This window comes from Microchirus variegatus (genome assembly GCF_963457635.1).
Source record: "Microchirus variegatus genome assembly, chromosome: 11".
NCBI lineage: Eukaryota > Metazoa > Chordata > Actinopteri > Pleuronectiformes > Soleidae > Microchirus > Microchirus variegatus.
In genome coordinates, this window is record NC_139812.1 from 24,430,364 (window position 1) to 24,455,840 (window position 25,477).

The following is a 25,477-nucleotide window of genomic DNA, read 5'->3' on the forward strand; positions in this document are numbered from 1 at the left end:
AGAGAACTGTTATGACTGTGTATTAAGATATTTACACTGCTGAATTAATCTAATTTTCTGGGAAATACAGTATTGTACACTTTAACCCCTCAAAACCTGGACTAACAGGACTGTTATGGCTAATTTTAATATTAACGCTTTTGTTATTAGGCCATCGAAATGAATAGAAGTCGATTTTATTGCAGTTTATGTGTATACTGTACACTTTTATTTGTTGCCGTTTTGAGGGACCTTTTTCCTGGTTTTTAGGTCCAAAACCTGGTCCTTATCCGGTAGAACCTAATTCTTTAAAGAGGTGGTTAAGTTTAAATTGTGGGTTAGGCATTAACTGGTTAGGGCTAATGTTTACACTGTCCAAATGAATGGACTGTGCAAACGTCTGTGTGATCCTTCAGTAACGGCGTCATTACGGAGGATGTTTTCTGTATTAGAACAGGATTGCAGTTAATCGGAGAAGTCGGCTAACGACGTCAGTTTAGTGCTTCCTGTTGCCTCATGTAGCGCGGGGACAATTTTATGAAGAATGCACCAACACCAGATGTCTATAAATGTGTCTGTGTAGTGGGTCGTAGTAGTTTTAGTAGTATTCGGGTCTATCTACTGTATGCATGTTGACAGAGTAATGCAGTTTGATTCATAGTTTTATTTATTGAACATGGTTTTATTTGGGTTTGAGTTCCAGGTTCACATCAAAAAATTCACTGCTGGCCTTAGAATTTTACCGTACAATAAAAATGTTACAGCACTTTACAGGGTACATATTGAAGGTGACGCTACAGTACAGTACAAACGCTGCATAAGGAGATCATTCCTTATTTTAATTTGCAATAACTTGCACTATAACTTACAGTAAATAATGTGTTGCAGCTGCTTTGTGATTATATTAAAGTTCTGCAATTGTAAAATTATAAATAAATATCATTGATGCCAAGTCCGGAAACCAAGAAAGGACAAGACAAGAGAATAGAATAGAATCAACGAAGAAGCCTTTGAACTTATTATAATACAGACATGACAGTGGAGAATGTTTTTTCCACCACAAAGGTTTTAATTTCACTTCATTTTTAACTGTTTGCAGTAACTCAGCATGCCGTGCGTCACAGTGTGAATTAAATGATATTTTCTAGTATTGGGAGATATAATTTACCTCTATCAGGTTTATGTGGGTGCAGTTTAGCAGCAGCAGCAGCACCCTCCAGTGTACAACGGACAGAATCATAGCATTCAAGCTCTGTCTTGTGTTTCCCTGCCCTTTTACTTCTTCCCCAGGTTTGTCCAGCTGAACGGGGAGAAGCTGCTCATGTCGGACAATGAGACTTTCCCAGAGCTAAAGCCCAAAACGCTGAGGGCTGGACGGACCATAACTTTGCCGCCCACCAGCATAGGCTTTTACGTCATCAAAAATATCAACGCGTACGCCTGTCGGAGATAACGCTGATGACAAAACCGCTGAGCCTCGACTAAAAAAAAAAAAGCTCTTCTTTTTGTTTTAGGGAAACAGGAGGAGGTCAGAATGAGTTGTTTTTTGTGTGTTTGGCTCAAGGACACAGACGAGCAGAAGTGGACACATGGCTTGAATACAGCACAATCCTCTGGTTTAACAACAGCTTCTTCAACCGTTAACATGAACCCATGAATTCTTTCCCCATTTTCTTTCCTCTTCTCTGGTTCAGCGAAGGGAGAGGGGGGAAAAAAGAAAAAAAAAATTGCCCAAAATTGACACAACAACAAGAACAACGACGATGACGGGCTGCACTGAACACTTTTCCTCTTGTTTTCACCGGCAATTCCTCAGCTATACGACAGCGTGTTATCTTTGTTTGAAGTTTGTCTTTTTTTGAGTTGATTAAGCTAATTTTTTTTTCCTCCACTCATTGTTTAATCCACGTCTTTTCTGTCAGATTTAGTTAATTTGATGCTTTACATAGAGAGAGAAAATGCCAAGGTGTGTGTGTGTGTGTATGAAGTAAATGTGTGTGTGTGTGTGTGTGTGTGTTTTATTGTTAAAGCTACTGATGTGTACGTCCAGTCTGTTTGATGTGCTGCTTAGTGTGTTTAGTGTTTCTTCCTTTTGTCATATCAGGTGGCTTCAAGGAGGAAAACAAACAGAAAAATCTGTGTCTTGTTTTGTGTTTTTTTTATGTTGTTTTTTTTGTATCATTGCTTCTCTGCTGCGGGTTTCAATTTAAAGTCAGAGTTGCACGGCCAGGAAACGGAAAAAAGCGATGCTGGTGCTGTTTTAAATGAAGGACGTGGAGATCGTCTTTTCCTGCATCCACACACACACACAAAAATCACAGTTTTCAGGTGTATTTCAACCCTATCTTACTTATTATTATTATTATTATCTCCCCCCCTTGGTGCGATCTCACATTTTCAATAATTATCTAATGCTGCTCTAAATAACGTTGTATTTTTTACACAATTGTGTACAGTTTTTATTTGTCATATATTAATAGATCATGTGTTGTATGTAAAAAAAAAAAAAATTACTTACAGTGTACACCTAATTTATACAATTTACTTCTTTTGTATTTCTTTCATAAAGGACTCAGACTCTGATAAACGCCCCAAACATGAAAGAAAACATGAATTTTACTAACCGTTTTTTATGATAATATTGTTATTCCCTAATCTAGGAGCATGGATGGGAAAACGAGGCCTGGAATAATCTGTGACATGGTTTCATAGTTAATGTAGAGATGTTTATATTTCTTTTTTTGAAGAGCATTATTTTATTATATGACGTGTGCCTACATATATATATATATATATTATTTTGTTAAAAGGAAAAACAAGTTTACATTGATAATAAACACCTACAAATTCCCAAGAGGTTGTATATTCCTCAGTTTGTCACAGATAAGATTACATTAAAGCCAGACTTCAGAGCCAGGGGAAATATGCAGCACATGGCCACAGAGCGGGAGAAATAGAAACACAAGAGACATAAAAAAAAGACATGATTTATAGAAAGAGAACCTATAAATAAACACTGTCACGTTCTAAAACAAAAGGTAGTGCAGAATTACAGTGACCATTGTTGGCGCGCTCTTAAAGCGCGCATATACACAACATGGCGGACGCGGCCGCAGCGAGTCTTTGTAGTGGGGAGAGGAGCTGTCTTGTCACTGCATGAGCGAGCTGCTGATGGGAAACATGAATCCAGGATGGGAGAGCGAAAAAAAACCTCCAGACCCCCAGATTTGGCCCAGACGAGACTTAAACCTGGGCCAGATCTCGGGAGTCTGCTAATGCGTCTTGGTAAGCCTGGTAGGATCGTGTAGGGAGATGAAGGACAGTTAAAATCACGTGTTCCCCTGATAATGATCATATTTTTACTCTCTCTCTCTGTCTCTGTCTCCTGTACGCCAAAAACAGAGAAAGCAAAGACGTGGATGGAAGTGCACTGAAGTCTTCGGCGACTGCGAGTCGTTAACACTGGCCGCCCCTCAAGAGCTGTGATGCAAAGCATGTACCTTTAATTATATTTTTGTTTTAAGTTCCATTTCGGTACAGCAGAAAAGGCCTGGACTTCAGCCTTTCAACGTGCGGTCGGTTTTCAAAACAGGTCCACGTTGTTGACATGTACGAATCAAAGCGGAGTTCATTGACACCTGGTCCGCAGAATCACACAGGGCGCGTACACAGCACTGTATACACGTTTAAATCAATACGCGGACACCATTTATTTATAAAGCACATGCAAATGTACGGAGTGATCAAGCGAATTGGGCTGCGCTTTCTCAAGAAAATTGCTCGAAATCAGTTGTCAGTCTGAATTTAAGCTGGAGCCATGACAGGCCGACGCATAATCTGATTCATGTCTGGTTTGAAAAGAGCAACGTGGTCAAATCAAACTAACCTAAAGTCAGCAAAGTGAGGCCTGAGTGCGTTATTAGCGTGACAGCGCCTGGTTACCCAGTTACCCAGGCCTGGCACGGCACGGCACTGTTTACACTCCGGCTGAGTCATTTTTGAGACATGCAAGGTCCCCTTTCTTTGCCATTTGAGCAGAAACATTGAGGAGTGTATGATGTTTACTCTGTGTATACAGGAGTCGGCCTGAATAAGACTTCCATGAGCGCTGGGTCCTCCCCAGAAAACTCATGGACTTGATTAAGGCCTTGGCCCGAAAAAAAAAAGTCTTGCAATGGCATTTTTGAGGCATTCTGATCCGAGAAAGGTGAATAGAACGTAAATATTTAGGTAACATTGGGTCACTTTGCTAGTGTGTGCTGAATATCATGATACACTTCTGAGGATATACAGTAAAACGTCTTCCCTGCTGCTAAAGTTCAACCGTCTTATAATGTTTACTGGAGTTTTGTGTGTTCTCCCTGTGTGTGCGAGGCTTTTCTCCAGGTTCTCTGGTTTCCTTCCACATGTCCATAAAAACCCAAGCCCATACGTAGGTGTGAGAGTGAATGGTTGTTTGTCTCCATATGTGTTTCTGTGATGGACTGGAGACCTTTTCCTGGGCTGTGACCCCCGTGACCCTGGAGGAGGAAGTGATAGACGATGGATAAGTAATGTTTATTTGTACTTATAATGCTAATAATGTTGAATTATTTGTATATTTGTCACATTTCCTCTGCTTCAAAAACAATTTTAACTTATTTGTTTTATTGTGTTGAGCCATTCTTGTGTTCTTCTGTACTGACCTGAATATTTTCTAGTTTCAGTCGGTTTTCAGCTTCTTAAATGAGAATATTTTCTAGTTTCTGTCATTTTTCAGCTTCTTAAATGTGAATATTTTCTAGTTTCAGTCAGTTTTCAGATTAAATTTGACTATTTTCTAGTTTCTGTGATTTCTCAGCTTCTTAAATGTGAACATTTTCTAGTTTCTTAAATTTTTCAGCTTCTTAAATGTGAATATTTTCTAATTCCTGTGATTTTTCAGCTTCTTAAATGTGAATATTTTCTAGTGTCTGTCGTTTTTCAGCTTAAATGTGAATATTTTATATTTTCTGTGATTTTTCAGCTTCTTAAACGTGAACAGTTTCTAGTTTCAGTGAGTTTTCAGCTTCTTCAATGAGATTATTTTCTAGTTTCAGTGAGTTTTCAGCTTCTTAAATGTGAATATTTTCTACTTTCTGTGATTTTTCAGCTTCTTAAATGTGAATTTTTGTGTAATTGTTCTGTTTTTTCAATCCTTTTTTATTGTGTCATTCTATCGTACTACACTAATTCATCTGTTTCCTCCCCGTCTCTCATATAGTATATAGTAAATAGTTTTATTATTATATAATAGTTTATTATCCTGTACATCTGCACGTTACAGTAAATGCTGCTCGCTTTAAAATGTTAATTATTTCTTTGTTATGCAATGGAGCAAAGAAACCAGAAAAATATTCACATTTAAGAAGCAAAAAACAAAAGAAAATCTTGTAATTAAAGTTTAAAAATTATTTCAGGCCTGCACAATAGTAATAATTGACATTTCTACGTTCCCTATTCAATTTCTGCCAATAAAACCTCGTAAAACTTGTACTTTTAGTTAATCCTGTTGTGCAAACAAGGAGGAAAAGAAGGCACAAACACCGTCTAATCTCAGTCTGAGCCATGAAGCTGCTGCATACCACAAATACCAGCGGGCTGTTGTCTGCAGCACAGCCGCAGTCATGTGCTCCACTTTAGGCAGCACATGACCAGAGAGGGTGAGGGTGTGTGAGAGGGTGAGCTTCTGTAAAGATTACACTCTGTGTGTGTGTGTGTCGCTCCTAGATCAGCTCAGTGGGTCAAGTCCTGCTGCTGCTGCTGCCGCCGCTGTGTCACATGACCAGCTGGGCTCTGTCAGTGCGGAAGGAAGAGGCAGATGACGCAGCACATGAAAGAGTCCGCGGCGGCAAAAACTCTCCCCAAACCCCGATGAATGAGGTGCGGAACCGTGGGGGCTTCAGAGGACGGCGACACCGGAGAAGACATGACTGGGGAGACATGACGGCAGCGTCCACGCAGTGAGTTTCACGCGACAACGAAGAGTCTTTTATTTTGTACAAGTTTTTGTCAGAAAGAGGAAGTTACTTCAGGGGTTTCGGTAAAACGCGGGGTGTCGTTGACGGATCGGATCGGATCGAATCGACTTGTAGTGACGCGTACGTTCAGCCACTTTATTAGGTTCACACCGTGGTCTTCATCGATAAACCGATGCTCCACTTCTATTAGTCAACTATTTTGATAATCGATTAATCGGTTTGTAGCTTTTATCATTATTAAAACAAGCATTTCTAGTTTCTTTGATTTTTTTAGCTTCTTAAATGTAAATATTTTCTGTTTCTGTGATTTTTCAGCTTCTTAAATGTGAATATTTTCTAGTTTATTTGATTTTTCAGCTTCTTAAATTTAAATATTTTCTAGTTTCTATGATTATCAGCTTCTTTAATGTGAATATTTTCTAGTTTCTTTGATTTTGCAGCTTCTTAGAGTGAATATTTTCTAGTTTCTCTAATTTTCAGCTTCTTAAATGTGAATATTTTCTAGTTTATGTGATTTTTCAGCTTCTTAAATTTGAATATGTTCTAGTTTCTTTGATTTTTCAGCTTCTTAAAGTGAATATGTTCTAGTTTCTCTCATTTTCAGCTTCTTAAATGTGAATATTTTCTAGTTTCAGTGAGTTTTCAGCTTCTTAAAAGTGAATATTTTCTAGTTTTAGTGAGTTTTCAGCTTCTTAAAAGTGAATATTTTCCTTTTTTTTTGCTCCATTGGTGGCGACAGCAGAAAGATGTCCCATTTCTCTGATAGTCAACTCGTGTTCTAGTGAATTCTATTTTGACACGTGAGGATGAAAACTTTCCAAACTCTTCCTGTAAAGTTTCCAAAGATGAGCTGCAGTGTCACACCCTCCCTTTAATTCAGAAAAAGGCTCAATACCACATATGTGTGTGTGTGTGTGTGTGTGTGTGTCTAATATACACAGGGACACAGAGAGAATAGAAAGCGTCCTTGGTATTAAAGGGTCATCGGAGGTCCTTGAGGAGTCTGGAGTGGAAATATTCATGACTATTTCTGCCTTTTATCACTGTGATCCATTCATCTCTGTCCTCACAGTCGATATGTTAACACCCTTTGTTGTTGGACATGCTCCAGCTGTGAGGAGCAACATGTCAAACCGCTATATTTTACTAAAACACTGTCTTCTTTGGCTTTTATGTCTTTTTCTTTCGCTTCTACTTTTTTTACTTTATAGCTTTTCAATGCGTGTGGAGTTCACGGACTAAATAGAGTGAAGCGAGACACACAGGGGTGCATCTGCGGTCCAGATGAAGTGTTTATTGATAGCCAGCGAGAGCGCCGAGGTCCTCTTCCACTGGACCGACCCCGAGTTTCAGCGGAGCATCCAGCAGCAGTATGAGGCGTCTCAGGAGGACGGCCACGGGGTGAGAACCGACAGAACCACCTTTGACGTTTAAAGTTTGACTTTTAACCGGATTCCCGTGGCTGTTAAAATAACATTTTCCTTTCCCTCTTCTCCCCCTTCCCTTCAGCTTCCAGCCTTTGAGGACAGCATCAGCACTCTGTTTGCTCCCATCATTATCTCCTGCAGCACCATGGTGGACAGGCTCGGTAACGGCTACAGCACCTTCACCACCGAAAACGACCACATCTACGTATTACACCAGGTAGCACCTGCTCTTCGCTTTGTTGTTTTCCTGATACAGCTTCTAAATTGGCACGGCATGGTTAAGTTGCGTTTCCACTAGCGTAGTACCTGGTACAAGCTACACTACTCTTAGAAATAAGGGTTCCAAAAGGGTTCTTCTACAAGGGCTGAGGTTCTACCTGGAACCATTTGCTTCTGAAAAACCCTTTCTTCAGGAAAGGGTTATTCAAGGGTTCTTGGTAACACAAATGGTTCCAGTAAGAACCATTTTGATCCAGAGAACCCTTTAAAACCTTTTTCCTGAATAAAGGGTTTTAAAAGGGTTCTTGATGGAACCCTCCAAAAGGGTTCCTGGTGGAACCTTTATAAAAAGGTTCTACCTGGAGCCAAAAAGGGTTCTCCTATGAGGACAAGCCAAAGAACCTTATATGGTTCTACTTAGCACTTTTATTTCTAAGAGTGTAGTCTTAGAAATAAGGGTTCCAAAAGTGTTCTTCTACAAGGGCTGAGGTTCTACTTGGTACATTTTGTTTTTCAAGGGTTCTTGGTAACACTAATGGTTCCAGTAAGAACCATTTTGATACAGAGATCCCTTTTAAACCCCTTTCCTGAATAAAGGGTTTTAAAAGGGTTCTTGGTGGAACTCTCCAAAAGGGTTCTCCTATGAGGACAAGCCGAAGAACCTTATATGGTTCTACTTAGCACTTTTATTTATATATATATATATATATATATATATAACTTTAGATCACTTAAAAAGACTTAACAATCCTAAAAAATGTGGTTTAAACTCCAACATTGACCAGGGAAATGTCTAAAATCTCAATATTTAACACAGGAGTCTGGTGTCTGTGCTCTGGTCACGAAGGAAGGACTGAACAAATATTTTGAATTATCTGATTCTACTGATTCAGTTACACTGAAAACAACTGCTTTACAAGTCACTCGTTTGTGTGTGTGTGTCGCGTGTAAAACAGCAGTTTCTTGCAGCCGTGCAGCGATGACTCCGCCCACGCTGAGTAGGTACTCTTTTTGTAGTGGAAAACGCGACCTGTGCCGTGCCAACCCTCCTGTGGAGGATAAAGTGGTAGAAGATGGATGGATGATCATCTCTAAGAAGATAAAATGAATGTGATGTGTTTTGTGTCCTTGTTTTCAAATGCTCTTTTACACGGGAGCCTCATGTTTGTCATGCGAGTCTTGTTATAAGGAATCAAACCAGGCTTTGTCATAATATGTCATCGATTTGAGCAAATATTTAATTTAATTTAACTTAATTTAACCTGATTCTCTTTGGTGCTCCTTTGTAGTTCGACGAGTGTCTCTACATCGCCGTGAACGGTGACGGCGAGGAGGGCGAGGACACGCTGAGGAGGAAGATCTATGTGATGAAGAAAATGATCGAGGTGCATTTCGGCATAGTCACCCTCAGCGGTCACCTGCTGAAAAAAGAGTAAGACGTCGTTGTTGTTGTGTGTGTTTTTCTCGTTGTGGTCCGTAAATGAACTGTCGTGGCTGAACTGTCGTCTCCAGGCTGCGTCCTCAGGACACGGAGCAGAGAGGACGTCTGTGGAAGCATCTCCAGAGTCTGCTGGAGACCTACAGCTACCTGAGGGAGAACGACCAGAGCTTCTTAGTGGAGGTGAAGTGCTACACACGCTGTTTCTGTGTCTTATTTTCTCCATCGTGGAGATTTAAGTGAATATCTTTCTTTATTTCAGCGCAATAAAGCAAAGCCAGAGATCTAACCTAAGTTTCTGATGTTTTTGTAATGTATAGCGTAAACACTGGTGTTTTCTGCACATTTAACATGGTCAAAAAAATAGGTACAGTAAAAACTATATAGTCTTAAAATATTAAATATTTAACCAAGGCTTGAAAGAAATGCAGAATCATTTTTATCTATTTTCTGTCATTGTGTGTAGAAGATGATATTTTTAATGCTAAAATATAATTATTATGGCTATGCATCGGTTTTTAAATTTACTATTTTACAAAAAGACAGAAAAAAATAGTAAAACACATTATTATTTCTTCAATAAGACGTCAAATTATACTTATTTAGTGTCTTAGTGATTGAATGTTATGCAAAAAGGTGAATTCAGTTTATCTGCCAAATGAATAACAAATTTCATGAAATATTTCTAAAATATTTAAGTTTTCTCGTTTTTATGACTTGATGGTGCTCAAATAAATTGTTATGCACTGTACATACAGGACAGTGTGAGTCAATCATCCACTGCCAGTTATTCAGAATGATTTCAAAATCATCCAACGAGATGAAGCAGCAAAGGCAAAGGTTTCCTCACCTTTTTGAAGGATGTTTTTATAAGAAGATACCAACTCTAAAATGGTGCGAGTGAATGGGTGTACTGGTAGAAATAAAAGGCCGTCCATCACCAGATCATTTGAAGGATGATGCATACATGTCTGTAACATCACCATAATCCAGCACAGATATAGAATCCTCAAAAACAGATGATTTACTTATGTTTAGATTGCAATTTTTTACCATAGTGTATTTTATTTAATTTATCCTATCTTATTTTTACGTTTTATTTCTTTTTATTTATTATGCCCTTGCACATTTCTGCACCTCTTGTCACCTTAACTGAGCTATTGTAAATGTGTGTCCCCCCCCCCCCCCCCCCCCCAGCGGGAGGAATGAAGTCCATCCATCCAGTTCAATTCAATGATACATAAGTGGCAGCAACTCTCTTTTACCTTTTAAAAGATTTGATTCTAAAAAAATAAAAACAAATTATAGCTTTTTAAAGTTGCTGCATGAACAAAACTGTATTTATTTGTGTCTTTTCCTTGTTACAATCTTTTGATTCATCATCATCTTTTGTTTCCTCTTCTCTGTCACTAAAACTTTAGAGTGAGTGTAGTTATTGTCACATCAAATCCAGGAGATATGTATACATTTAACCACTAGATGGCAGAAAGAACCACATGCCAACATTTTCTTCATTTTTGAAAATAATACTTTTAAGTCATGCTGTCAGCGAAACTAAAATAGTATATTTAACTTAGGAGTGTCTCATGTTGTTCATCACCCTTTATTTATTTATTTTTTACCTCATAAAAAGATGATTTTTACCGTTCTAGAGTTAGAAATCCAGCTTTTCGATGTCAAGTCAATCCAAGATGAATTCATCTTCCCAATGATCGGGTCAAAAACATGAAAATCCAGTTTTTAAGGTTATAATAAACATAATTTTTCTGTGCTCAGACCGAATTAGAAATAATTGTTTTGCCTCCTTCCTCCTCCTCCTCCTCCTCCAGGCGGTGGAGAGGCTGATCCATCCCACGCTGTGCGAGCAGTGCATCGAGTTCCTGGAGCGACGTTTGGTTCCGCAGCTCAACAGCAGCGTGGAGCGAGCGGGCGAGGAGGTGCTGCACGCCTTCATCCTGGTGCACACCAAGCTGCTGGCCTTCTACTCCAGGTGTGTAATTGCATGTTTCTAATTATTCCCTATGTCATTATGAGACGCTTACTGTCTTTTCCGCCTCATTTCAGCCGCAATGCGAGCACGCTCGCCACCTCGGACCTCCTGGCCCTGATCGTCATGGCTCAGAATATGCATCCGAGCAACGTTGACCAGGATGACGCCGGTCCTGAGGTAGGAAATAAAGAAACCCTCTCGCACAAAAGCACCACCACCACACATGTCCGTGTTGTTGTTTTTTGACTGTTTTTCATCCTGTCTTTTGTAAAAAAGGACGTTGAGAGCACGTCAGGCTCCGGTCCTGAAAGTTTTTACACACCAGAGCCGTCGCCGACAGACAGAGACGAGAGCAGTCCAGGTGAGCTGTGTCAGAGTGGATTAATGTCCCTTTTTTTATTGGAAATACAGTAGGTTTAAAAAAATGAAAATTCATGTCTCTTTCTGCATCCCAGCTCATTCTTTTTATGATCAGATATTTGGAAGTTCCATTACGTCAGAATTAGGGATGTGAATCTTTGGGTGGCTCACAATTGGATTGGATTCCGATTCTTAGGCTCACGATTCGATTCAAAATCCATTCTCGATTCATACGATTCTCCATTTAAACGATTCTTGATTCAAAAATGGATCCAATGCATAGTGTGTTAAGGCAAATTATGGCATCAAAACAATACAGTTTGTATAAGATAATGTGATAATGTGATTACACAAAGGCAAACCTAAGACAAAAGTTAACATTTATTCATTCAAAACAAATAATAACGTACTTACTGTACAAAAAAAATAACTTGCATAAATAAAAGCTTCGGCTAGCTGCCTTTTTCTCCCAGAAGTTACAAAATAAAACACAAATAACACAAACTGTGGGTGAAATTAAAAATAAAATAAAATACAATTTTAATCGATTTTTGAAGTTTATGAATGGATTCAGAATCATGGATGATTAGAATCGCGATTCCTATGTGAATCGATATTTTTCCCCCCACCCCTAGTAAGAAAGAGTAACATCTAATGGCGAGTCTGCGTATTGTAACCATGATTCTCCTACCTTTTCCAAGCGCTTCAGGGAACTACGGTGGCCCTCGTACACCAGAAAGAATTAAGAATTCTTCTTTGTTTTGTGTCAATGTGTCCACTTCTAAGGCTACAAGCAACCAAATACTTTTCCATTTTAAGTCGATTAACGCTTACACAAGCATATGTATGAGCGGTATTTTCAATTTCTGCCAATTAACCCTCGTAAACGTGACACAATTGACCTTTAAAATCCCACCTATGATGATAAATGTGACGTGTGAGCGGTGGATAAAGCGAGAATATTCTTTATTATAACAATCTCACAGTGTCTAAACAACCGTATATTGTGTATTTCTTTTATCCTCTGCAGATAAACCAGAAACAAGAGGAATCGCCCCTATGTTTGAGTTCATGGACCCAGACGTGCAGGTGACCCTGAATATATATGTTCAAATTAAATAAAAATATAAGTATAATAGTTTGGTTTGAAATGAGAGCTTAAGAATTGTATAAATAAATTAAAATAAAATATCACCTTCAGATGGCAGAGGACAGCCTGCAGGCTCTGGAGGTTCCTCCTCCGGACCCTTTGAGTCCTCGTCGAGTCTTCTTAGAGGTGTCTGGTAAAGAAGGGCTGTATCCCATGATGCCTCACTCCATGTACTGTCTGCCCCTGTGGCCTGGCATCACACTGGTGCTGCTCACGAAGGTTTGTGGATGACGACCACACACACACACACACACACACACGTAAGTATCTATCGTGCCTCTTTTCGTGTGTATTCAACTTCCTGTTTTATTTCCTCACCTCAGATTCCCACCAGTGCCGTGGCCATGTCCGTGTATAAGTTTCTGGAGGCGTTCGCCAAACTGGACAAGTGTTTGAGTGAAGGCCAGGACACTTCTGCTGCTGTCAGAGGTCAGCTGGTGATCCACGACGTCCGAAGCAAGCTGGATAAATTCATCAAAGCCCTGGGTCCTAGTGAGCTACAGGTATCCATTACTGCTTCTTTTTTGTCAAATAATACCTTTAATAATTGAAGGTCAACTTCCAGTGTTAAACACAAAATGTATACTTAAAAATTATTAAATTAAAATTAACCTGTACTGGTGAATGCTTTATATTCATATATTAAATATTAGGAATAAAATCCGTGTTTTAAAAAGAGATACAGATTGTGTATTTTTGTGTCATTAGTCATACGACATTTACATTTTCAAAATGTAAAGTTCATTCATTTATTTATTTTTGACCTGTACAAAAGCAAATCTTTTTAATCTGTAAAGCATTAAATGGTTTAGGCCCAAAGTGATTATTAATTAAGTGATTATCATCACTTTCACTGCCTTTTTTCTGCTCTCTTTCTTTTACTTCTTTATTTAAATGATTGTATTGTGTTTTATAATCACCCTTTATGTCGTTTTATTGATATATATATATATATATGTATATATATACATATGTATGTATGTATGTATGTATATGTATGTATGTATATATATTTATATGTATATACATATATACACGTGTATATATATGTATATATATGTCTATATATATGTATATGTGTATATATATATATGTATATGTATGTATATTTATATGTATATGTATGTATATATATATATGTATGTATGTATATTTATATTTATATGTATATGTATGTATGTATATATATATATATGTATATGTATATGTATGTATATATGTATATATACATATAAATCTGAATAAACTTTGTCTTCAGTCTGCACAGTTGTTAAACGTCTGGACAGAGTTCAAGAATCGTGCTTTTGCCAGAGGTGGACCTGGTTTCAACAAAGGGTAAAAAGTCTGCTACTGCCCTCTGCTGGCCAAAACACATCATAACATCAAGACTTGCGTGTGTGTGATTCCCTTCTTCTTTTTTCTTCTTTTTTTTCTTGCAGTCTTATTCCATGGTGTACGAAAATGAAGACGCAGCTGTGCGGCATCTACCGTCAGTGTTTTCTGTCCTACTCTGGACCCGGCGACTTCCCTCAGCGTCTGCCACCGAGTCTGCAGGAGCGAGCACAGACCATGGTGCAGTACGTATCAGTCTTCAGGACACACACACACATACACATATATATATATACATATACAGTACCACGCCTCATCATTCCTGTCTGTGTCATCTTTCTCTTCATCCTCCTCGTTTGTCTTCACTAGAGAGAAACTGATGGACTGGAAGGACTTCCTGTTGGTGAAAAGCAAGAGGAATATCACAATGGTGTCATATCCTGTCTGCAAACATTAATCCTGCTCACAGATGCTGTTTTCTGAGAATTTCATAGTTACTTCTGGGAACTGTATTTGAGTGCATTATTGATCTTGACCCAGTGAATCTCACTTACCTGGAGGATTTCCCAGGCCTCATCCACTTCATCTGCGTGGACCGATCCACGGGTCAGATGATCGCGCCGTCGCTCAGCATCACCGAGCGCACCACGTCTGAACTGGGGAAGGGACCGGTGGCTCAGTTCATCAAAAGCAAGGTACAAACCAACCCGTCTCTACCTCCATCCATTATCTCCTCCACCGGAAGGTCGCGGGGGTGCTGTGCCTATAGGGCGATAGACGGGGTCACACCCTGGACACTTCGCCAGTCCGTCTCTACCTTTATATTTATATTCATACAAATTGTAGTTAGGGAGAAATGAGTTCTACTTCTATGTCAGTGTCAAATTAATTTCTCTCTTCACTCATTTCCGTTGAAGGTTTGGAGCCTGGTCAACACAACGCGCTGCTTCCTTCAGAAGGGTTATTCCACTGTGACGCTGCGCGATGGAGACTTTTACTTCTGCTACTTCCTGTGGTTTGAAAATGAAACGGTACATTTTTTAAAATATAATTATCCATTTACTTTTATTTATTTAAAATTAAACATGATAAAACAGACGGCTGGGAATCTATTACTATCTCACGATTCCATTACGATTTTTGAGGCTACGATTCGATTCATAATGATTTCTGCATCAGTCTATAAGTGTGCACAGTATGATCAACTCCAGTCAATGACAAATGGAGACGTTTAAGTGTCTTTTTCAGATTTATTAAGTTTTAAACATTTATCCAGTATCCACGCTTAGATGGAATTGTTGTAACTGTTACATAAAAGCAATATCACATATTGCATAAGTAACAAAAAAAATTAAACGCAAAAGCAGCAAAATAACAACATGTAAATAACTACATTTCTGTATGTTAGGAAAAAGGAGTGGGTTGATGTAAAGAACTATTTTTTTTAAATTTATTTTTAAACTCTTTAAAGTGGAAATAAAACATTCATATCAACAAAAGAGAAAAACCTTGCTATAAACCTTTTTTTTTTTTTTTTTTTTTTTTTTAAATGGCCCATATTATGCAAAATTTTATGCAATTATGCAAAATTTTTAATCATTTTAATACTTATATTTGGGACTCTGGAGGCCATACCAGTCCTTAAAGTGTGAAATGCTAAGACTCAGTCATTATTTAGTGGTCCCCCTTAGTGTAAGTATAGGAGATAAAACATGCAATGTTTAAACCTCGTGCCTAGTGACGATCAGTTTTTAGTTATTTAATGAATTGCTCTGTAGATTTACTCCTTTAGCCTTAATAAAACGAGGTTTTGCAGTTGTTTTCAATGAAAAATACAGCAATAAATGGGTCAAAATATCGATTTGGCGATACAGAATATCGTCCTCCTTCCTCGTTCAATACAAATATTGATATTTTAATTCATAAATTATGGTTATTTCACTATTTCACTCTCTGGGCTACTTCATGTGTCCTCACAGTAAATGAGGGGACACCTGGAAGTGACCTGACCTGAAGAAGAAAGAGGGTTTACAGTGGGATAAATGGAGGAGAAGGCTCAAATACATAAACTTTAATACCCTTTGTTCTCAAAGTTGTGAATAAATAGAGAAATCCTGCACTTTTAACTGTATTGATAACCACAGAATCGGGATATTATTGGTATTGTTGAACCGTGTATCGCGAGGCGCCCACCGCTCATAAATAATGTTTACTTCTTCACACAGGGCTACAAGTTAGAAGCGGGGGACTTACCCATTCTCCCTGACGACTCCGCCCCCATCGGCATGCTCGCCTGGGACTACTACAGGTAAACCACTGACACGATACGACCAGGATTAGCGTGGTTCAGTTTGACTGTTTTGACTACAGGATGTTGTTGTTGTTGTTTTTGTTGTGTCCGGCAGGAAGCTGCAGCGCTACTACAGCAAGAGCCACCAGGGCGAGGCGGTGAGGTGCTACGAGCTGCTGACCGTCCACCTGGGCGTCATCCCCTCCGAGCTCATCCTGCAGCACTGCAGGCAGCTGGCCAGCAAACTGTGGGAGCCGTCGCGCAACCCACTGCTGTAGCGTCATGGTCGCTGCTGCTGTCAGGTACTCGGCGTGACTGCTGCGTTATGCTGCCGCCAAGAACAAACAGATTATTGTGTATTTCAAGCACTTAAGTTTACATTGAGCACATGAAGTGTTTTCACAATATCGTGCCTTTAATATTTGTAGCTTGACCTCTTTTCTACTAATTAATTTTTTAAAATATGCAGGTACTGCGCCCGCTCCTTGTGTCCTAACTTGTATGAATGCAATAATATTTTTGTGAAATACAGATTCAAATAGCATTGTTTCTCTCTCTGTGCGTGCGTGCGTGTGATGACAAAAGTATTGCACCTGCCACCGCTATTACTGAATTTGTAACAGTCGGTTCACTGGATTGAAAAAAGGAGGATAGACTTTCCACAATTATTCACGCTTCCGGCTCCTCTCTGTGAGACTGTGAGCACTTTTAAAGGTCAGTCTGTGCTGTGTAGGATTCTTCCATAAGGTCTATCTATATACAGTCTCACAGTGGGAGGAGGAGGTGGGGGGGGGGTTGAGTTCACGTGGAGTTCACTATATCATCTCCTTAAAGCTCCTGTGAGGTCGCTCACAGCTCCTGCAGCCACCAGGTCCTTCAGGAAGAGCCTCTCAGCGCCGACGTCGTGCACTACCTGGATGATGACGAACCATAAATAAATCACTAAATTACTTTTTTTGTTTTTGTTGACGCTGGACCGGCACTGAAACTTACTTGAGCCTTCATCGCATCCATGCGTATGTTCTCGTAGTAGTGAAGCCTGGACTCTGGGCGCTGCAGGTCGTACCCGAACCCCGCCAGACTCACGTGGTCGCACAGCTGCAGCGCCATCACCACCGCGCTGGCACCTAACGTTGGCACCATCTACTTAAGACGATGAGTTTATTGTAAGTAGTGTATACATAAAATAAAATAAAACATAAATATCATGCACAACCAACAAAGATGGACACTATCTGATATGCGAAGGCCATATTCAGGTGAGGGTTCCTCCATTTATCGCACTACACACTCCAATTATTATCCACACTGGCTCTTTAATTTGTCATATATATATAAGACCAACTATTAGTCTATATGATATATCTCCACCTGAGTGTCACCCCTTTATGAAATGAATGAACAATTTTATGAATCAATTGTATGAATGCATGCAGTATAATTAAGCCTGAACAGGTGAGGTTAGAAATCACATTATATGTACATTATATACTGTAGGCCTGGGTGATTTATCGATTTTATCGATTAAATCGAGTTTTTGGTTCCGGACGATTCTAAAAATAAAAATATCGATTGTTCTCTCCTGCACTTTTTTGGATTTTTCAGTGGATTCAAGAAGAAAGTTGCATTTCTATGGCCATTTTATTCACTGACACAAAAAGCACACACTCTATGGTGGTAAAGTAAAGTATAAAAGGTAAAAAAAACAGAATAAAAAAAAAATTCTAAAAAATGTAAACGGATAAAACAAAATTTGGAAAAAAATAAAACTGAATTTGGGAAAATATAAAATGGATTTCATAGGGCCTTAGATCAGTCAGAGTCTGTGCTACGGTCATGGAGGATGTATTTACATAGTACACAGTACATCATATGATAATTATTTTGTCTTTAGTATTTAAAAAAAAAAAAAAAAAAAACCAATTTAAATCGAATATCTATTTTTTATTAAATAAATCTGGGATTTTATTTTTAGGCCATATCGCCCAGCCCTAACATTATATACAGTATGTGATGTGTGTACTCACGTTGCTCTTTCCGGTCAGAACATATCTCTGTAGGACTTCTCCCGTCTTGCGAACAATCTCCGGATGAAGGATCCTGAAGCTCTCCGGTCTCAGAGGAATCTCGTCCACCACCTCCCTCCAGAACCACAGTTTGGACCAAAAGCTCTGAAAGGTCAAAAATGAACGTTGAGCTCATAATGAGGCTGTGAATGTGATGAAAGGCGTGAGTTTGTACCAGAGGCTTTTTGGTGACGACAGAAGTGAGCCAGTCTAGGTCCAGGTTCTTAAAGACCACCAGCGCGACCGTGGCGGTCTTCTTGTAGTCCTCTGCAGAGTGAGGAGCTCCCTCTGGGTAAAGGAGGCGGACGGTGGTGCGAGAGCCGGCGTCTCTTTCAAAGCCAATCACTGGAGCGTTATTCAGCCTGGTAACAGAGAAGGTTTATTTAAAGCAGCAGTGTGTAACTTTTGGTGATTCTGCGTAACATTATTTGTTTGCTGTATCCGTCTGACAACAGGCTCTGTCAGGCAATACTATCAGACCTGATGAAGGTTCTGAAAGTATGAAGATCGAGTAAGAAACTCTATTAATTGGCTGTGTAGGTCTGTGACTCCGCCTCCGCTGAATCTCTATCTCTATCAGCTAGCGCGTATTGAATCAGTTTCCTGTTGACCTTTTACGTCACAGGAAAACAAACGGATAGACGGCGAGACGGATCGAGACGGATCGTGCTGTGGTTCTCTGTGGGGAGCAAAGTCCAACTCCAGTCAGACTATAAGTGTGTACATGCAGGAGTAATCGGACTATGAATCAGCAGCATTATACCGGTATGTTAGTCCGACTAAGACTAGCTCGATTGTAGGCGAACTAATGTTTTTTTCCAATGACATTAAGAAAAACAAATTATTGTCTTAGTCCGACTAAAATCAGACTTTTCACGTGCAAGTAAACACACTGACTAAGTGGTGTGTACGCAAAAAAAAAAAAAATAATGTTTGTGTTTTCAGTCACACTCTGTTAACCTGTTGGCAGCCGTCTCACTTTAGTCCAACTCCAGTCAGACTAGGCGTATACATGCAGGAGTAATCGGACTATGAATCACGTTATCCCGGTATGCTAGTCCGACTAAGACTAGCTCGATTGTAGGCGGACTAACGTTTTCTTTCCCGTGACATTAAGAAAACCAAATTATTGTCTTAGTCCGACTAAAATCAGTCCAACTCCAGTCAGACTAAGCGTATACGTTATCCCGGTATGTTAGTCCGACTAAGACTAGCTCTGTTGTAGTCGGACTAAGGTTTTTTTTTTGTTTGTTTTTTTTTCACATGACATTAAGAAAACCAAATTATTGTCTTAGTCCGACTAAAAGCAGACTGTTCACATGCACGTAAACACACTGACTAATTGGCGATGTTAGCAGACATATTTACAAGTTCCGTAGTACAGCTTTAAAATGTATCGCTTCCTTTTTTCAAACTCATTTCTTTGCTTTCATATTTCCACCTTATCTTCTGCCACCTGCACACGGCTCACTTACCTGATAATAATGTCGTATTGATCTATATGAGATCCAAGATGGCTCCCGTGAAGAACCCCTCCATTGCCCACCACCATGCATCGCCTGCAGCTGCCCACTGTGTAAGGAAGACTGTGCTCAGGCAGAGCGTCAAGAGCCAGGGCCAGGTGCTCTTCACTGCCCCGGAGCCCCAGAGGAGGGAACAGATCCTGGGACGGATCCCGGGACACGGGCCTGTCCTGCTGCATAAACACAGGGATGTCCACGAGGCCTGCAGAGACTTCAGAGGACAGAGACTTCAGGTGGTTCAAGCTCCAGTGAGGCTGACATTTGACTGACAGCAGTGCGGCTGAGCGATTGAGTAAGACCTGAAAAAGAAGCGAAAACACATAGTTAAACAGAAAAATTAAGTATTAATTCTGAGTGACTGTTAAGATGTGTTTTCTTACCAGACCTTTGAGATGTTGGACGTCACTGCTGAGAGTTTCCACCTCATCTACAGGGAAATATGCAGGGATCAAAACGGACGAGTAGCATCCGATAAGAAGCACGAAACTGAAGGCAAGGTTCTCACCTCTGTAACATAGAGGGAAAAATATATACAAATAACATTAAATAAAAACACATAGTATATATCTCTGTAGAGGTTCTTACCTGCTGAGGAAAAATCTCCTGGACACAGTTTTTGTGAGCTCTCGCTGCCTGTGAAGGACGGGTGTGTTGATGACTGAGGAGTCTGCAGCCTCAGGCAGCATCAGGGAGACATCGTCCTGGTCTTTGACACTCAAGTGATTCAATGTCACCATCGTGTCCTCACCTTAAACTGGAAAAACACACATTGTTGATTGTAGGAGCCATATATTCATTTAGTATTTTCTGGGTTTGTTGGTTAATGGTAAAGGCCGAAGCTGGGCTCGAAATAATGAGATAAAAAGTCTAATTATGTAATATAATGTCATGATTATGAGATAAATCGAAATTATAAGATAAAATGTAATTATGAGATAAAGTAGAAATTATGAGATAAAATGTCATGGTTATGAGATAAAAGTCGAAAGTATAAGATAAAATATCATAATTATGAGATAAAAAGTCGAAATTATGAGACAAAAAGTCATAATTGTGAGATAAAAGGTCGAAATTGAGATAAAAAATCATAATTATGAGATAAAAGGTTGAAATTATGAGATAAAATTCAAAATTATGATATAAAAATTCAAAATTATGAGATAAGTCATAATTATGAGATAAAAAGTCGAAATTATGAGATAAAAAGTTTAAATTTTAAGATCAAAATTCAAATTATGAAATAAAAAGTCATAATTATGAGATAAAAATAATCGGTTGTGGCTGAAAATGTGACTAGTGACAAAAGTATTTACATAAATACAACTCCAGCCTGATTTCTGTAAACAAAGATTGTAACCCTTTTGCTAAAGATATATAAAAAAAAATAAAGATTACAAAATACAGCAAGTGTGATAGAAACAAAAGACAACCGTATCCATTTATGACACATACACTGGCAATAAAACAAGACACTAAAGCTGGTATATGTAAGATATCAATGTTACCTACAGCACATCATTTACTGTTGCTTATGGAGCTCATATTCTCCATATCACATCATTTAAATCAAACAGTTTCTGCGCACAGGAAGCAATCAGAAGCATCACTATATCATTTGTTTACGTGATATTATGAGCGATGTGTGACTTACAGAGCAGCTGATGGATCACTGTGTTTCCTGGCTGATGAGGCAGGTCCTGCAGAGCTAAAATGGCTCGGCAGCAACAGCAGCAACAGCAGCTTCTTCCCACTCTGCTGCTGAACTTTGCCACTTCCCTTTAATAAATAACACTGGTTAACCATTAATACCTGCTGCCTCTGCCTCTGCCTCTGCCTCTGCCCCCTCATGGCAGCAATGCATGTAAATGTCCCACAGCAAGAAAAGAAAGAGGATCTAAAAAAATAAACAATAATACCTGAGCTAAGGCTGGACAGTGATTGATTGCTGTATCATTTAATCGTATAATGCAACATCTATATGTGTATATATATATATGTATATATATAACCTAATCCCTGTGTTCCTCAAAAAAGAGACGTAGGTCCCTCGGTTCACAACCTGAGCGAAAGTGCTTAAAGGCTTTGTGTGTGAATGTGGATGTGTGTCATCACGGGGAGGACGACGGGGAGCAGAGCTGGACGGTGTTCAGAAATAACACACACACACACACACACACACCTGTTTACTGGGTTAACACAGTGTCCGTCCCACCATGAACCCCTGCGTTCCTGTCAAGCCTCTGTGCTTGCAGCACTTCTGCATAAAGTAACACAGCATCATCATCATCATCATCATCATCATACACCAGATTTATTTCACCTCCCTTCTTTCTTTTCCTTTCTTTTATTATCCAGCAGAGCTTTTAGTTAATGTTACACAAAGATTTCAGCTGCTCAATTATTCTTTTACTGACCGTTATTCTTCCTCTTTATAAACAAACAGAAATGGAGAATGTTGTGGAGTGGACGGCCGACGTGACGGAGAAGAGAGTTCAGGTAGGTTTAATACTTTAAATCTTAACTTTATTTAAAACTCTACTCTGTTTTTATTGTCTTTTGATTTATCTTTGTATTATTTCCCCCCAATAGTTTGTTCTATTCTTGTAGTATCTCTTTGGTTATTATTATTATTATAATAATAATTCAGTAACATACTAATTAATTCTAGTTACTCTAGTGTTTCCTCCCTCTCTTTTAAACAGCATTTTGTCCTCAAATTGTGTTGCCGTGTCTGTAATTCGTTTGATTGATGACATTAAACACACCTCCGTCTATGATAATCCTCATTCACTTGTGCCACCGCTGGGACAAGATAACGATAAGCACAGCAGCAAATTGAGTCATTGTCAAACGCTGTCATCGCTGCGCGAGTCTGTGTTTACGTCCTGCGGCGAGTTCAGGTTTCCCCACACGAGGAAACCTTTGACCTGTATTATAAACACACAGATATTTCTGTGATATCTTTGTTTTTTATGCTCCAACTTTATCTTTTTCTGAACACAGCAATAGTCATATATACACAAAAGACACATAGAAAACACAATAGGGACTGACTTTAACATATTCTTGCACCTTTTCCTTACTATTATTATGACATTTGTTTTATTTTTAGACCGATGAGAGAGTGTGCCGTGAGATCATGGACCTGAACGACGAAGGAAACATCATAGAGCTGTGCACGAGGGAAAATAAGTCCGTGGACGACCCGGTGGTGAGCAGCAGCTTTTCAGGAAACCTTATCTTCACGTGCAAACGAGAGGACGTTGAAACTGGACGTCTCCCTCTTTCTGTTTCTTGACAGTTGGACCACGTGGACACGGCAGAATTCATGAACGCAGCCACTCAGGGCAAGCTGAACGTCGTCGACAAGTACCTGGCGGACGGAGGGAACCCTAACGTCCACGATGAGGTATGTGCTTTGAGCGTTGGTTCTCAAAGTGCGGCCTGCGGGCCAATGGCGGCCCGCAGAAACATTTCTGGTGGCCCCGCAATGAATCACAGTTGATAGTTTTAATCCAGGAGCTACTAAGCTTGTTAAATGTTTATTGGACATTACTGGACACAGACCAATAAGTGTAAACAAAAACACTGGGTATTTACCTGGTTTCTATATGGTGAATTTTAGTGTATTATTGTGTTATAAACTGGTAATAAGCAGGTAGCTACAGCCCACAATTACTAGCTATTTACTCAGTAAATATATGGTAACAGAAATGTGTTACTTGGTATTAACCTGTAATTAGAAGGTAAGAACAATGGCCAAAATACTGGGTAATTTACCCAGTAAATTATAAAGCGTTATTCTATTAATGCTTAAATTACATTATATTAATGCTTAAATTACTTAACGCTAAACTGTAGAACTGCAATCTGGTCATTAAAATGATTACAAATGGGATTTCTTTCTGGGTTTTTTTCCTTTGGCGGCCCTCAGTCCAATGTTGGGTTCCTAAATTGGCCCGCGGGGATCAAAACTTTGAGAACCCCTGGATTTGAGCATAGATTCATTCATTCATCATCATTTTCCGCTCATGTGCATTCACGTCTTGCAGCTGAAGAGGACGGCTCTGCACCGCGCCGCTCTGGAGGGACACGCCGCAGTCGTCCAAAGTCTTCTCGATAAAGGAGCCGACATCAACTTTAAAGATCAAGTAAGTGTCTTCTCGATCTGAGGCCGCTGTGGTTTGATGGTTTGACGTCAGTGTCGCTAAATGCGCTGCTGCGTTTCAGCTGGAATCCAGTGCCATACACTGGGCCTGCAGAGGAGGAAGCCTGGACGTGGTCAAAGTCCTGGAGAACCACGGGGCCGACCTGAACGCTAGAGATAAGGTGCATTTACGTTTCAGGTTTTTGCTGCATCTGTCAGGACAAATATGTGTCTGTGTGTGTCCATACTAATATATAATATATATACAGATGCTCTTTATATGTGGATTTGCATATAAATAACAAGTCACAATGTCCGCCGCAGCTGTGCAGCACACCTCTGCACGTGGCCACGAGAACAGGCCACAGCACCATTGTGGAGTACCTGCTGTCCTGTGGAGCCAAACTCAACTCCAGGGACCGGGTAATAAGAGGAAACGCTTCACCACGTGTTCCACTTCAGTTTGCATATCCTTTTTTATTATTATTATTATTATTATTATTTATTAATGCGTGTATTGTGTTCACAGGAAGGCGACACGCCGCTGCACGACGCCGTGCGCCTCAACAGATACAAGATCGTGAAGCTGCTCACGACCGCGGGAGCCGACACCAAAATGACAAACCACGTGAGTCGAGCGCGTCTGATTCAGCGTGAAGGCGGCCGTTAACGGAGAATTTTGTGTCATTTGAGATCCACGTGGAATACTCGTGACAACAGGCAGAGTGTCATATATATAACATTGTGTCTATATGATGTGTAATATTACAGATTGATGTTTAAAAACAGGCTGACTGTGTTACAGGATGGACTGACGGCAGTGCAGCAGGTCAAAGAGTGGCAGGTCGACGTCGTGGAGACACTGCAGAGGCTGCACAAGACCGACTGAGACGCGTCAATAAGAGAGGAGTGAAGTGTAGTGCAATGTAAACATATATATATATATATATATAAATGTACTTGTGTTCTTTCTAATGTCACTTTGTTGTGACTCTGTCTCAGGTTCACCGTACATTCTGGTGTTTGCTCACCGACAACCTTTGACCTCTGCGATTAGTCATATTAGGATCACGCTTGTGTTTCATTAATGATTTGGAATTATAATATTATTAAAAGATGGTTATATAAAGATTTAAAGTTGTTGAATAGACGGCTGTATGTATAAGTTATGTGTTGTTAAAAAGCAGAGACGGAAGACAGTACGGAAATATTCTACATCAGGTAACAGTACCACTAACTTGATACAATTTGACTTAAGAAAAAGTAAAAGTACCACTATTTTGATACAATTTGACTTAAATACAAGTAAAATACTTAAGAACAAGTAAAAGTATCACTGTTTTGATACAATTTGACTTATGTAGAAGTAAAAGTACCACTATTTTCATACAATTTGACTTATGTAGAAGTAAAAGTACCACTATTTTCATACAATTTGACTTATGTAGAAGTAAAAGTACCACTATTTTCATACAATTTGACTTATGTAGAAGTAAAAGTACCACTATTTTCATACAATTTGACTTAAGAACAAGTAAAAGTACCACTATTTTGATA

General features: G+C 39.4%; 4 protein-coding genes across 4 annotated transcripts in view; 3 read left to right on the forward strand and 1 right to left on the reverse strand.

Moving 5' to 3' along the window:
- The window catches only part of hpse2 (heparanase 2), a gene marked incomplete at its 3' end in the record, with an annotated part of 46,579 nt that extends 45,147 nt beyond the window's left edge, over positions 1–1,432 (forward strand). Inside the window, exon 12 of the mRNA XM_083898196.1 lies at positions 1,270–1,432. Within this exon, the coding sequence (XP_083754322.1) occupies positions 1,270–1,432 (163 nt within the window). The remainder of the gene's footprint in view (positions 1–1,269) is intronic.
- A 4,423-nt stretch (positions 1,433–5,855) lies between these two features.
- On the forward strand, positions 5,856–16,462 carry hps1 (HPS1 biogenesis of lysosomal organelles complex 3 subunit 1; the record flags this gene model as incomplete). Its single annotated transcript, XM_083897713.1, has 18 exons — positions 5,856–5,960; positions 7,190–7,379; positions 7,488–7,622; positions 8,914–9,056; positions 9,137–9,245; positions 10,892–11,052; positions 11,127–11,229; positions 11,329–11,413; positions 12,443–12,501; positions 12,614–12,781; positions 12,886–13,065; positions 13,821–13,897; positions 14,002–14,139; positions 14,264–14,324; positions 14,440–14,589; positions 14,812–14,925; positions 16,120–16,202; positions 16,300–16,462. The coding sequence occupies exons 2-18, from the start codon at positions 7,263–7,265 to the stop codon at positions 16,460–16,462; spliced, it is 2,046 nt and encodes a 681-aa protein (XP_083753839.1). The 5' UTR covers positions 5,856–5,960; positions 7,190–7,262.
- Positions 16,463–17,004: 542 nt separating this feature from the next.
- Positions 17,005–20,510, reverse strand: st3gal7 (ST3 beta-galactoside alpha-2,3-sialyltransferase 7; the record flags this gene model as incomplete). Its single annotated transcript, XM_083897454.1, has 7 exons — positions 17,005–17,097; positions 17,178–17,324; positions 18,212–18,355; positions 18,426–18,612; positions 19,726–20,072; positions 20,154–20,280; positions 20,359–20,510. 7 exons carry the CDS (start codon positions 20,508–20,510, stop codon positions 17,005–17,007), a joined length of 1,197 nt encoding a protein of 398 aa, XP_083753580.1.
- A 1,662-nt stretch (positions 20,511–22,172) lies between these two features.
- ankrd2 (ankyrin repeat domain 2 (stretch responsive muscle)) lies at positions 22,173–24,809 on the forward strand (the record flags this gene model as incomplete). The annotated part of the gene is made up of 8 exons (XM_083897455.1): positions 22,173–22,269; positions 22,886–22,984; positions 23,075–23,182; positions 23,826–23,924; positions 24,004–24,102; positions 24,245–24,343; positions 24,450–24,548; positions 24,726–24,809. The coding sequence occupies exons 1-8, from the start codon at positions 22,219–22,221 to the stop codon at positions 24,807–24,809; spliced, it is 738 nt and encodes a 245-aa protein (XP_083753581.1). The 5' UTR covers positions 22,173–22,218.
- Between the last annotated feature and the right edge of the window lie 668 nt (positions 24,810–25,477).